At 37.9% G+C, this 14,248-nt stretch overlaps 1 protein-coding gene across 2 annotated transcripts in view; it reads right to left on the bottom strand.

The window, feature by feature from the left end:
- The window catches only part of VPS41 (VPS41 subunit of HOPS complex), a 115,431-nt gene that overhangs the window by 81,924 nt on the left and 19,259 nt on the right, over positions 1 to 14,248 (bottom strand). Inside the window, exons 3-5 of one of the 2 annotated variants that reach the window (XM_075418604.1) lie at positions 12,844 to 12,888; positions 12,256 to 12,363; positions 9,217 to 9,294 (exon numbers count right to left, since the gene is read on the bottom strand). In XM_075418604.1, coding sequence (XP_075274719.1) covers positions 9,217 to 9,294; positions 12,256 to 12,363; positions 12,844 to 12,888 — 231 coding nt within the window. The remainder of the gene's footprint in view (positions 1 to 9,216; positions 9,295 to 12,255; positions 12,364 to 12,843; positions 12,889 to 14,248) is intronic. The other variant, XM_075418606.1, reaches the window with a different exon arrangement.

Here is a 14,248-nt window from a genome sequence, read left to right as displayed (position 1 = left end):
GCAAATCCAAAAAGATGGCAGGAGAGGGAGGAAAATACTCACACAAGTAGAAACTATGGATCATGCAGAGCACTGTAACTTACTGTAAGAAGCATATTGTATGCCATATCCTCACTGCGACAGTAAGATAGGGAAAGCTAAATGTGAAGATGAATTGATCCTGTGCAACTACCTCAATGCATTTACATACAAAGAGGCTCTATTTCAATACCAGTGAAATGTAGACACAATCGCTTATAATAAACTTTAAATAAAGTAGATTAAAACCACAGATTCATTCATTCCTCCATCCTTACACTGCTCACATTTCATAGCTTCTATCTTCAAAACTGCCAAGACCTGCAGCAACTACATACTTCAATTAGTAGCCAGCTTAGGGTTACAGTGGTGAACCTTCCAACACCAAAATACCAAATTCTGAAATTTCTTCTACTTTTATTTCTCTGTGTCACAGGACACTGCGTGGTACTAGCTTCCTCAGCAGCATCACAGTGGAGATGACAAAGCAGCTACTTTTGTCAGCAGCCACTCTGAGGATGTTAACACCTACGACTGCTCAAACCTGGACTGTCCATATTTAGCATTCCATCAGGAGTACAATAAACAACTGATATACACACTGTCATTTCTTTCAAAACAAATAAGTCTCATCCTTCAGAACGGAATCTTTATTAGATTTACAAAGTTCATTACCAATAGTATCTTACCCCTATGGGAAAAAATACTTAGTTTTGCCTTCATGTTTTGTCCATCATATTATGCCCCTGTTATGTCATTCTGTGTTTTTAATAGTGCTGCATTTTTATTGTTAATGGAAACAAAGGGCTGTAGCTCTATCATTAATGTCAACTTGTATAAAAAACATTGTCCTCCAGAACTCAGTTGCTTTGGACTTTCTAACCAGGAAAACATTTTCTAATGCAAATAATATTTTATTAATGCCAGAACTCTGAATATTTCTGACAAGCAAACTGCTATTATATTGTAAATGTGCACGCAAGTGCCTGCCTTCTGCATAGAGGAAAATGCCATCCAGGTACAATATGCCATCTGAAAGGAAAACAGCTCTAGGAGTCAGCAGTATACAAGCTTCTTAGGAAGCAAACCTCTCCAAATCCTCCCTTTGCTTTTAAAGGTTGTTAGGCTTTAGAAAACGTACATGTGTGTTGTCAGTCTTTTATGGAAAGACTTCATCAGTGCTACCTGAAAGTAGCCGTTTCACTGCTGCTAATAAAAACTCTAGTTCAGCTTGGTCCAGTGGTCTAGCTATATATCAGCAAAGAGCATTTAGGGGGGGCATGAGACACATGTGGCACAATATGCTTCTGAGATGACTGGAAAACGGAAGCGGTGAATCACTACACACACATCTCGTGCCAGTCAACACCACCTGGTCAAACCAGAAAGTTCCCACTTGGGCAAGGACATCCCTGATGGTGAGAATCTGTGGTTCTTCGAATACCAACAAGTAAAAGACAGAAAAACCCAGCAGCATCTAGTCTTTCTTGTCAGGTACTAAGCCTCTGTAAGGCACAGAAAAGTATGTTCCTTATTTAACAGTTATTTGAAAGTGTGTCTTTTGGAGGCTTTCTTTTAAGAGCCAATTACACTCTAGAAAAGTCATCTTTTACTTAAATCAGAGATTAAAATATATTATTTTGCATGGTTGCTTAATACGTCTTTGAAATTAGAAACTATATTTCCATGTTTTTCTTAAAAGCACATTAACTTTGCTGCCTAATATTGTTGTCAAATTATGGTGCTTAGGGCAAATTTTTAGAGAAAAGGTCACCAATAGTTGCTAACACGAATTACATTTGCTAAATAAAAACAAGATGTAGTATGCATTCAAACAGTGAACGTTACCAAACCTGGATGGTGACAGAGTTATAAGAAAAAAAAAATAATTGTTTTGATGATTTTGATGTTTCTGCATGATGTCACAAATAATTTTGTCTAAAAGTGTTTGAAAATGCCACATATAAATGCACTTTGCAGAATTACAATAAGGTCCTCTACTTGATCTCCCACAAAAATAGATTCAGAGCTCCTACAAGGTCTGATGAAAAAAAACAACATTGGAAAGTTTGCCCTTTCATTGCCCAACAACGCTGCATTAAATACTATAGTAGTAATGTCCTTACGTTTAGCATTCTCCCATAATGAAATATATTTCCCCCTAGAATTTTCCAGATTTCAACTGTTTTTGAGAAAACACAAAGAATCTGATAGGACCCTACGAAGTCAAAAGAAACTGAACTATTTGCTCCAATCAGACAATTGTGACAAATGAGTATTCAGTCACAGCCCTTCATCTCCTTAAGAGGTGACATTAACAAACTCTTACTGAAATTAGTGACATTAAAGAGGGCTGCTAAGCTACATGAAACTTCAAAGCTTTAGATCTGGTCAAGAAATACAACTGACATACAATAGGATACCTTCTTTGTGGAAAAGTGATTGATGCTGGAGAACAAAACCAAAACTTCTTCATATGCTTCTATGCCAAAAAATAGAGGAAAAACCATGTGCCTTTGGACAGTAACGAAGTTGTAGAAAGATCATTGAGTCTAAGGATGGGGCTGTCATCCTTCTCAAAAGAGGGTACATGTGCAACACAGCTGCTAGTGAAAAGTTCAAATGAGAAGGAAGAAACAATTGCAGTCCCAGGAACAGCTACTATGTTACATAAGCTTTATACTTTAACTGAAATTAATTTAATCTACAGCATACATGTCGCTGTTTGTGACGTCACAAGCACGCACTTGACTTGTATGAGGTAATTGTATTCAAGAAATAAATGGCTGGACCGTGTAAGTCCTTCTGCAGCTGAACCCATACTCCCAGCTAAACTTTTTACATTACTCTGCACTCAGCTAAGAAGTTATTGCAAGCTACAAGCTTGAAAGAGTATTTGAATGAAGTGGTGATGCTTTCCTCAGTTTTGAGCTTACAAAAATTAATCATACATGATACTCCCAATTGTTTAAAACTCCTGTATTTCAGCCACACTTCAAGCAACATTTCTAGTAGCAAAAAATACCTTCCACATCCATCTGATTTCTTTGGTTAAGTAAAAACTTAAGCAATGATCCCTTCAAAGTAAAGTTAGATACAGTGAATATGAAGATGACAGACAAAATATCTATGAGAGGTTTTTTGGTTTCAGTCATGTCAGACAAGAAACTTTTCTAGACCTGTGGAATAACAGCCCTGACACCACAGCTTTTGCCGGTCTAGGCAAGCTACCTCACTTCTCATCCAGGGACAGGCAGACCCAGGTACACCATGATTCCTGCCAAGGAAGGGTCCTAATCTTCAATAGCTCAGTTCTCACTGGAAACACTCCAGGTTACAAACAACCTAATAAGCACAGTACCAGAACAAACATCATAAGACATACTTTCCAAGCATTCATAACATCCAAAAAGCCAGACTAAAAGGTCATCTGAGTTACTCCCACAACTACTGTAAAAACCTCTGGATTTCCAAATTATCTGCAGTTAAAACGAAAAGACAGGGAGACAGAGGCAGAAGAACGGCTATTAAATTGGGTGTAGACATTGAAGTCTTAAGAGCAAAATCCTGAAGGATGTCACTTTGCTCCAGTTTTTCCACTGGGCAGAGCTAGGGGTTAATTTAAATCATGTAAGCCATAGGACTGTACCACCCATTTGGGTGGCAGGTCCCCTGGAGGGGAAGGAAACCTGTCCCCTGCATGGATACTCGCTCCCATCAAAAACTTAATTTTTGCTTTGGTTTTTGGAGCCTACATTTATAGCAGCCCACTTGGTTTTGTACAAAACACAGGATTTCAGCTTCAAATTTAACAGGTACAGTGACACCCTGCAAATACTAACATACAGCTACCCAGATCTTTACTCCAAATTCTGTTGCTTCATTTCACTTCCTAAGTCTTCTTTCACAGTCTAACAGTGACAACTAAAATGATGTAGTTAAAGTAATAAACAGGGAATTTTAAGTAGTCTGTCAAAATAAGTGACATTTATATCATCTTAGTCTTAAACTCCCATGTAAAGTTACATTCAAAGTAACTTCTTCATTATACAATCAAACACTAAAAGTTACCTCCCCCGTTGAAAGATGCTGCATTATCTCTCACAGCAGTCAGTGGGCTCTGCATCATTTCCAGCAACAGCATTTAGTGCTTAACAACAGCTGCTTCTTCATCAGGAAATCTGCTTTTCTTGCTACCAATTAAACTCTTTCAAAAGCACATCAAGTCAACAGAAACCTCTGACATTTTGTTTGCAACCTGCTGAGGTATCAGCAAAACCAAGAGGCCACTGACCTTCCAGCAAGCAACACACTGGCTCCAGAGGCTGGTGAGTGCTGTAACTTTAATAGATCCAAGGGCAAAAATACCACTGTGGAAGGAACTCCCTTTTAAGTTTTCAAGGTAGCAGAGATGACCTAGTGATTTTGGATTTCTGCCACTCCAATTCAAACAAAATAAAGAAATGTTCAGTACTACACAATGTGAGATGATTAGAAAAAATGGTGAGGCCACGAAAGAAAGAAGTGGTAAAAAGAAAGGCTAAGAAACATTCTTAGCCCCTTCTCTTTCTTTCTGAAAGTCCAGCAGTCTTGAACAACTCACAAGTGTTGCATGCTAAAAGGACTTCAATTTCTTTGCACTAACAGAAGCTTTAAAACACTATTTACATTGTTTTCTAGGCTCATGCATCACCTCAGAAACACCTCCGATGCATTAAACATCTAAATCCCCCCTATCTGTAAAATGGGCGACGTTTCCCCTTCTCACAGAATACCACTGGCACCAGCCAAGACTTCTTACCATTTTTGCTTGATGTTTATCAGAAGACCAGAATGAGGGCAGGTTTTCTTGCCCTTCGAAAGGCTTTTGATTTGTTACTTAACTAAACGTGTTTGTACGGCTTTCTCCATATCTACAAGTCCTTAATCCACAAGATGTCAGTTGAGGCAATAATTATATTAATAAATTGTAGACAGTCTAAGAAGAAAAGAAAGATGGAGAGGCATTTGGAATTAACATGCTGTGAATCAGTCCTGCATCATCCTTTGTCAGTGGCATTAGCAGGCTTTTTTTTCCCCACTTCTTGTTGCCTTTTAGTAATAATTTTCAGTGCATTTGACACATTTCATCTCACTCAATGCACTGAACCCTAATACAACAGAACACCAGTTTGTCAAACATACGTTATTTGAGGATGCATATCAGTTAATCTTAGGCGGCTGACATTGTCAAAGACAGCCATGCTGGCAAGAGCTAAAAACATACCAGGCAAGGAGGAAAGTGGGATCATGCAAGAGCACAAGCATGGCTGCCGAGATACCAGTACGACCCAAGGCCAAAGCCCCAAATTCCTGTCTCTTAATTCTCCCAAAACCAAACGTCTCCCACACCAGTCTCAAAGCATATATTTCCACTGCTGTTGACAAGAGGAGTTGCAAACCTGAAAAGACTAGGTGTCACCTGGCACAGGGTCCAGCATCAGGTATTTTAAGAGCAGGATGACAGCAAGATTTGCTTCTAAAAAGACTTTCTAGTTGTCTACATTAGCTTCACAGAAGCCTCTGTGAATATTTACAGGTCAAAATAGAGCACATGATTAAGTCATTGCAGCACTGGGGCCAGTATTTGCAATTCAGGATACCCACATTGCTTTGCTCCTATGGACATCACAGAGTGAAGTCCTAAAAGGTTTTTCCAAACAACTGAACGAAAAAAAGAGTGTGACAATAGCAGAATTTCTCAGAATGCCAGGCTTTACCATTTAGTGTTTCTTACAGCTGTTTTTAGCATTTAAAATGCTATATGCATTCAGTCTTCAACACGAGGGCCATCGTTCAAAAACTGGCCATTTTGCAGATTACAAAACATACCCACAAGTTTTCTCTCTCAAAGTTAACAGAAACTGGAGACATGATAAAGTCATTATGCTGCAAATCCTCCGAGATCAGTCTCTATGTCTGTTTTACAATTTGGCTCAAATCCAGATGTGAGCCAATATGGAAAATAAGTGATGTATTATAAAATCAAAATTTTTATTTCTTCAACTTCCAAGCCCATTTATACTATTGAACATGGTTACCTGAGATTTGGAAAGAAAAACGGAAATCAAGAGGACTATGGTAGCAGTAATGGCATTTTCTACATATATTTAATATGAACTTGTCATTAAAATAATTTCTTAAAAAAGTTAAAACAAAAGATGCTCTCTCTGTGCTCCTTTATTTCACATACTAACACCATTTTGGATCTAGTGACTTTTAAAGTTTTCTGTGTATGATTATTTTTTCTATTTACACATTTAACAGACTTTGATGTACAGATATTAATTTTTTACTCACTATCTTGGCTAAAAAAAAAAAACAAAACAAAAACACCCTGAAAAATACGGATAAAGACTCAAACAGCAGAACATCTCCTTGCATTACATAACTGACTTCTTCCAGACAAAGGGCTTCACGTTGCTATCCTTACTATTCATTTCTGCCATCTCACAATACAGGAAGCATCTGCTGAAAAGATTCTTTCAAAAAGAAAACTATGGAAAAGTCACTTCCCAGGTACACCGTTTACTGCAAACAATTAAAAGATTTCAGTGGTAATATTGCTTGCTCTTTAATGACTGACTATTTTATTTACTCAGAGCAATTTTTATACATTACTAATTTTCAGAAATTAGTAACAACAGGTACTTCTCCTATTTATAACTTCAAACTAAAGCCATATCTTCCATTCCACCAGTGGAAAAGCTGCTTGGAAGGAATTTGCTCAATTCGGACCCTAGAAAGAACCAGAGAAAATACCACTAGGGGAAATAATCTTTGCCCCAGGGCATTTATGAGGAACGCTTTGCATCTATGGGACTTCATGAAGTGACTCACTTTCTTATCAAGAAAGGGTTAGGTTTTATTTGGGATTTACAACATGACAATGCTCTAATGCAAATCCCCCAGGAAGAGACAGTAAACAGGTAGGAAAGAACAGAAGGAAGACCCCACTAAACATCTTGATAGCGATGCCTCTAGTCTGCAGTCTAAGATCTTGAAAAGTTCAGATTAGAAGAAAAAATATTCTGACATACAGCAGCCAGTTCAGAATAAACTGTCTATGGGTTCAACAGCTGACAACATTCATTCAGACAACTGCTCTGTTTAAGTAGCCAAGGATATCACAGTACTGCTTTGTTTCTCACGTAGGCAGCCCATTCTGTTCTACAACACTTTGTAGTTCCTTGGAAAACTTATCTTTTAAAGACAAGTGATCCTAGACCAATAGCATTTATCTTCAAACTACAAAAAAGAAAAAAAAAAGCACCCTTTCCACCTGATCCATGATATAATTTATTTGTTGCACTGCAGACAAGTACATTACAAAAAGAGACAGAAACACTAAGAACAGAATGCAAGAAGCATTTCTTTTTCCTATTCTCCATCTCAAAAAGCAGTTTGTACTCAACCAGCAGGTTAAAACGAAATCATTGCCATCTCTATAAGAAGACATGGCACAAAAATCTTCATCCTGAAGCAGGTCAAGTTTGGAAAAGGGATAACGAAGTAACCGCTGTAGGGCAGAAAGTCGTTTATATAGCCCAGCCTTAACTTTGTCATCAGAAACCACCCTCCCAGCTGGCACTGGTAGGACTTTTTATTAAGGAAAAGCAAAGTAAAGAATAGCAGATTTGGGTGGGTAGGTATAAAGAGGATGCAGGGATTTTGTTTTATAGTCTTTAGTAGAACAACAGGTCCCTTTGTTCCTTGGTAGTGCCATAAGTCATTACAGAAAGAGGAGGATTTCACCTTTTCGAACGAGTGTGGGAGAACTGGGCATTGGTGATGCACTTAGGAAAAAAAATTGTGGTTCTACAAATGAACTCTTCCAAGCACCCGACACAGAGTGGAACGAATACGAGTCTAAGACATTTAACCCCTGACTCAATAGCAAGTCTCCATTTGAGTGTGTCTTTGAGCCAGTCTTTTACTGCAGAGATGGAAGAGAAGAATGCAGGCGCACTTTCATCTGGCCTGCTCCAAACAGATTACTTCGGAGAGAAAGAAACCGTATCTTTAGCAAGTAGCACACACGTGAAGTAATGAGAACTGTAAGAGAGACGCCAAAAGCTATTGCTCTTTGAAATGCAGTCATCTCCTCTGTGGGGCTGATGGACATACAAAGTCGAAAGAAATAGAGGAACATAATTAGCTTGACTTTCATTAATACCCAGTAAGGTCGTTGTAAATCTGACCAATGCTATATGTAAAATTTTCTCCAAAGGTTGTGCCTAGGAGTCTAGGTTTTGCCTGTGACTTTCTCCCCTCTTGCACAATTGCGTAATTAGATTTTTCAAAAATACAAACAAAACCTTTCACCCTTCCCATGCAGCTAGCTGTGTCAGCTTTAGAACATACAACATCTTACGATGGATACTCTGACAAGTGCTGACACTGCTATGAAAAGCCAATGCTTGGCCACCAGATTTTGTGACAATGCCAGGAGAAAAAAAAAATTGCTAATTCTCTTCCTCCCACGGAAGACAAGGAATTTGAAAATGAGATATTGAAAAGCAAAACAACAAAACACACTCCAACAAATAACCAAAATTTAAAGCGACTTTCAATACTCTAGAACAGAGTTTTAAATTTAAGCATTTCATTCATCCTCTAATATCAGGAACCACAATGAGGAAAATGTCTGCTTCTTCTCCTTCAATCAATACAATCCCTTAAGATTCTAAGCTTCAAAACATTCACATAAAATATTAGCGTTATATATTTGCAGTAGATAAACTGAACCAGCAAGGAAATCAATCAATTTTCAATTAATTGTAGCAACTAGATAAGATGATAATCGTGCACACACTAACAACTGACAATAGTCACCTAATGAGCAGGCTCCTGGCTTATGGTACTCACCAGCCTCTGGGGTACATAATTAATAATAGCCTTTTACAATCATAAATATGTATTTCCTCTTCTCTGTCTTCACAAAGAAAGTTTATCATATGTAAACCAAGATGTGCTCATCACAAAACCATTCAGTGTAACTTCTTTTTGCAAGGACCATACACTGCTGCTTCTGCTATGGGGAGGGAGTTCACGAAATGCATTAGTAAAATTACAGGTGTAACAAGAACATTAACTTATTTGTTGCTTTGTACATTGCAGCATTTTTACATCCCAGTAAATGCATAATGCCATACTTACAACATCAAACTTCTGTGTGATGTTCCCCTGGACATCAAGTAAATAAACTTTGCCATAATGCGTTCCCAGTGCCAAAAACTGTAAAAGAAAGAGACTGATTACATGAGCACAAAGACACTGCAACCAAAAATACAGCTACAGTTAATTGAACGCCAAGATGTTTAGCAGATTAACAATTAGTGGTACCGGGGGGGAAAAAAACCACCGCCTTCTCTAGACAAAGCTTATTTTAACTGCACCTAAAGAATAAAACAGTGCTTCAAGCCCATATTACTGTCATAGTGCAAGTTAGCTGTCAGAATGAGTCATGAAGACCCTCATCCACTGACAACTAATGGCGTGTCTGCAGCCCGTACACACTGCCTGATGGACTGTGGCAGCAAATTAAAAATGCAGCGTGAAAGCAAGGACCAACACAGACCTGAAATAGTTCCTACATGCTTTCCACAGCTTTGTTTCAATTGTAATGGTTTCCTTTGGGCTTTACTTTTAATTCTCCTTCATCATTACCTAAAATCAAAACATTCAAATCCAGCAAAAGGCCATGCGTAAGCCACTGGTAAAACACTGCCCAATTCTGGAAAGTCTCTGACAGTGCATTTAAGCACACAGCTAACCACTGGGTTTGCTTTCCTTCACATAGTAACACTCCTAGACTGAACGTTCTCCAAACAAATACACTTTTCCTTGGAAATCTCAGGAGTTTCATTCTAAAAAATAGTAGCAAAATAAAGAACTCTCCACATAAATGCATGCTATCACAAACTTCTTTTGATACAAACAAGGAGGGAATTGATTCTGAGAGATCTGCTGTTAATTGAACCATGTGAACTACACCCAAACAGAAAAGGAAGAACTTCAGTACTACTTGATTTATGACAGAGGTTTCTTTTATTCCCCCCCTCCTTTCAGCATTACTCAAATAGTCCAGGCTCCTCAATTCTCTGTATTTCACTGCATGTGAGCATGCTTCATTGCAACCTATAATGAAATGCTCAAATTTACAGGCACTGCTAAGCGTGTCAGTCAGGCAGCACAATCTTTAAAAAATAACCTTACAGAAAGTCAAGGTTTAAACGGATTTATCAAAATGGAATTGCTTAAAATGAAATTTCAGTTCAAGCACTTAAAATATGAAGCTACATTAAAAGGAGTCAAAAAAGGGAAAGAAGGGGTTCATTAGAAATTCATCCCCTGCAATGCCTTTCACTCCTGCAAGGTTGCCTTTTTTCAGGAAGAAAAAAGTCCCCCGGGTAAAAAAATCAATACTGGTTAATAAAACATCAGGTGTGCAGACATAACTAGGTATGACTATTCCACTGCACAGGCCTGCTTGAATGCACCAGGTGCCATGACGATTAGTCATCCAGTGCAGACAGCAAGCCTGGTGAAAATATGATGCTTTAGCAGTGAAAAGAAAAAAAATAATTCTGGGGGGAAATTAGTCTGAACACAGAAGCCAGATTTTCAGGATTCCCAGCAAAGTAAAACTGCTCTAATCAGAGGCATATTTTACACAGTACCGCATAATTTGGCTAACAATGACTCTTTTGCAGGGCTTCTCCTGCTCTTGCAGGTTAAAAAACAAACAAACAAAAAAAGAGCAAAACAGAAAACACCCTCACAAAACCTATAACCCAGCTTCATTTCAAAGCTCTCTGTTGCAAGGGACCTATTCCTAAAAGACTCCAGTACCTTGCTTCTGACAATATTGATCCTTCTTATAAATAGTGTATCTAGTTTTCTGGAAAACTAAAAGTGCTGGGATACTTAAACAGCTTTCCTGTATTGTCACTCTTTGTGACACTATAGTGAAAGCTCTATCTGTGCGCATCCTTATAGAAAAATCTTGTTCATCTCTTGGCTTTCATAATTTACCTGAGGCTCAGGAAAAAACCTAACATGAACAGGCCACAGACCAGGAGGAAAGGCTTGCCAATTTTCCCAATATCTGTGTAATTCTAAGTTGTCAAAAACATTTTAAAAAGACTTATTGTTTTCATTCGCGCAGTTAAAATACAAGCTTCATCTTAAGAGCCTCTTGAGCCATGGCAACAGTCCTTTGAGTAAAAGAAACACAGCGCAAGTCAGTCTAAAAATATAGCCAAATAATAGAGGTAGATCCCCTCAACAATAACTGTTAAGGAGCTATTACTGGCTGTGAAAAATTATACATTCAGAAAACAGCTATTATATTTTACATAATAATAGTTACTTGAGAAATCATTAACTCATGCTTTAAGATGCTCTTCCGCATTCCTCAGTATTTTAAAATGTTCTTCAGTATTTATAAAAGAGGAGAAAACTCAGAAAATAAACAAGCAATTGTTTCAACCACTAAAGAAACATATGAAGTTTCTTCCTTCCAAGAACAAAAGAATGACTCTCTGCCAAATTTCTTTGCTTTGCATTGTTCACCACTTTCTCCCTTTCATTCTCTTGTATGTCTCAAACCTTACCAGCATTTGAGCATGTGAATACCCTTCCCTTGTTTTTAACATACTGGGAAGAGGAACAGGAAAGTGTTAGTATGATACCCCCTCAAACAAACAAACAAACAAGGAATACCGTAATTACTTTCTTCTACGCTGTACTAACAAAGTCAGCTGTCTTCCATACCTGAATATACGCTAAGATGACCCCTAGCATGATCAGGTCTGTCTTCAGTGATTCAGGCTGTTCAAATAAGCATGGTATATGCCAATTTCCCTTCTGAGTAAAAGAAAATTGGGACTGTATCCCAATTCTAGTTCATAACACTGTTCATAACTAAAATTCAGCGAGCATTTTCCAAGTAGCTTACGCAAACATCCCATCTAACAAATCATGGCACCTTGAATTATCACCTCATTTTCTCACTGAGGGTATGTGGACTGTTCAACACAGGTTTACCATGAATTTTGTTTATATTAGTGTTGGCTTGCACTGCACCTCATTTTGAAGCACTTCTATACAGAAATATACTGATGCACTATAAGCACAGTTAAATATATAAAAACCAAGCAGAAGTTCCATCTCTGCCACAAAGTCACATAATACCTTTTCATGAACTGTCATGCAGCTGGCCGCATCCTTCTGGAGAATTTCAGTCACTCCATTAGAAAGTCGTTCATACTTCAGCTTAGGCTCTTCTTCACTCTCATCTTCCTAAATTTTTATGAGTGTAAGGAAAAGGGCGGAAAACAAAAAACAAACAAACATTTAGAAGTTTATTCCAAATAAAAACAAATTAAAAGATATCCCCAAACTATCACACAGCAACAAGCAAAGATGGATCACTGCTATCTCTTAACAACAGCCATTACAATCAGAAGCCAAACTTTCACATTTCTATCATTGCAGGGATCTTGGGTTGTGCTTTTTTGTTATTGATTTCTCTTTTTACTCCAAAGTTCTGGGTGCAAACAAAGACTGTATAGCAGCATATGAATTCAGCTATAAGAGGCACTTCATATCTAAAAAGCAGGAAAACATGTACATGTGTATTTTGTTACATAAAGTTAGTCATTCTCAATTTAGAAGAAAAATATAAAAGGGATGGATATGGAAAAACACATGATGACAAAATAAAGTGTAGCCACAATTAACTCTAAACTGAAACATGCAGGTTACAAGAAACTTCAAGACCTTTACAAGATGCTGCACCTCTGTAGGAAGGGTAGAGGCAAAATGCTGTGAACAAAAATAAAAAGAATCCACTACGAATAAGTTAATTGTATAAAACGCACCAATGGGTTTATGTTAAAAATAAAAAAAGTATAAGTGTATTGTTGCAAAACTGTCTGGGAAAAGTATTTGGACACAGCACGTTCCTATGGATCACCTATATCATCTGCCTGTTAGTAACTTTTTCTGGTAAATACCGAAGCTTTCTTCTCTTTTTCTTTCAAGTATGTTAGGTATTATCACCCAGTCACTACTTAGATGCCAAGACAGATGATGCATCAAGTGGCACCGAGTGAAGACAGACTCAGCTGAAAAACACCAGCAGCAAACTCATCGATCAAAGAACACCCAACACGTTTATCTCTTAAGAAAGAAAATCCAAGATGAAAAATAGCTCTCTGGTTACAGATATCTATCTATCTGTAACAGAGAGTCTACTGAAATACAATGCCAGAGAGATTTCAGAAGCTTCAATAAGCCTCAGTTAATACTCTACATGCATAGGCACACGCAAACCTATACGTATCCCTTGGTCCTCACTGGAAAACAGTACACCTGCAATAACAGTCTCCTATGCCTACTATTAGTTCTCATGAACACATCAACATTAAGTGTGCTGCCTGCATAAAATAATTTTTTCATTCCTAAGCAACCAGGATACCCCTGTGCAGCGCTCCAGTAAAGGAGTGCGTTTACTCCCCACCAACCACTGCTTTCCAATCCCTAGGACAGAAAATAAAAATGCACTGCGCCAGCCAATGGCAGAAGAACTGTATTTGGGCAATATTTCCTTGTAGCTAATGATGTGAAAAATAAATCTGGAAAAGAGACATGTTAGCAAAACGCATTTTGTTTAAACTGCCTTTGGAGTACTAAAGCCAGTCTTTCCCCAAGTTAAATATTACAGCCATATACCACACATGCTACCATCACACACAGTAATATGTACATCGCTTCACACAAAACACATAAAAGCCATATGGACCTACGGAAACATTCAATATTTAGCCCCATGCTTATATAAATACGCTGCAACGAGAGGCCCTTTTAAAGTGTTATTTGAGAGTTTTAGGACAGAATACAAATGAGATTAATATAGGGATGTCAGCAGTCCATGACGTAGCAGTCTGAAGTGAGGTGTCAAAATGTCCACCAAGAAACAATTTTATTCAGTAAATCTAACACTGAACAAAGTTGTTACTAGACAGAATGACAATGTCAAATTACAGGGCTGTATATAAATCAGCCAAATTCCTTGTGCCTACAGATCCTTAATAAATGACTACAGGGTAGGGGAAGGAGGTAAAATCAAAGAAAAAAGCGTACATGTGATGGAAGAGGGGCATAAGGAAGTATGCGTCCATTT

Source organism: Opisthocomus hoazin, chromosome 4 (genome assembly GCF_030867145.1).
Source record: "Opisthocomus hoazin isolate bOpiHoa1 chromosome 4, bOpiHoa1.hap1, whole genome shotgun sequence".
Lineage (NCBI taxonomy): Eukaryota > Metazoa > Chordata > Aves > Opisthocomiformes > Opisthocomidae > Opisthocomus > Opisthocomus hoazin.
Note: the sequence above shows the minus strand (reverse complement) of the source record. Positions and strands in the feature narration are given on the sequence as shown.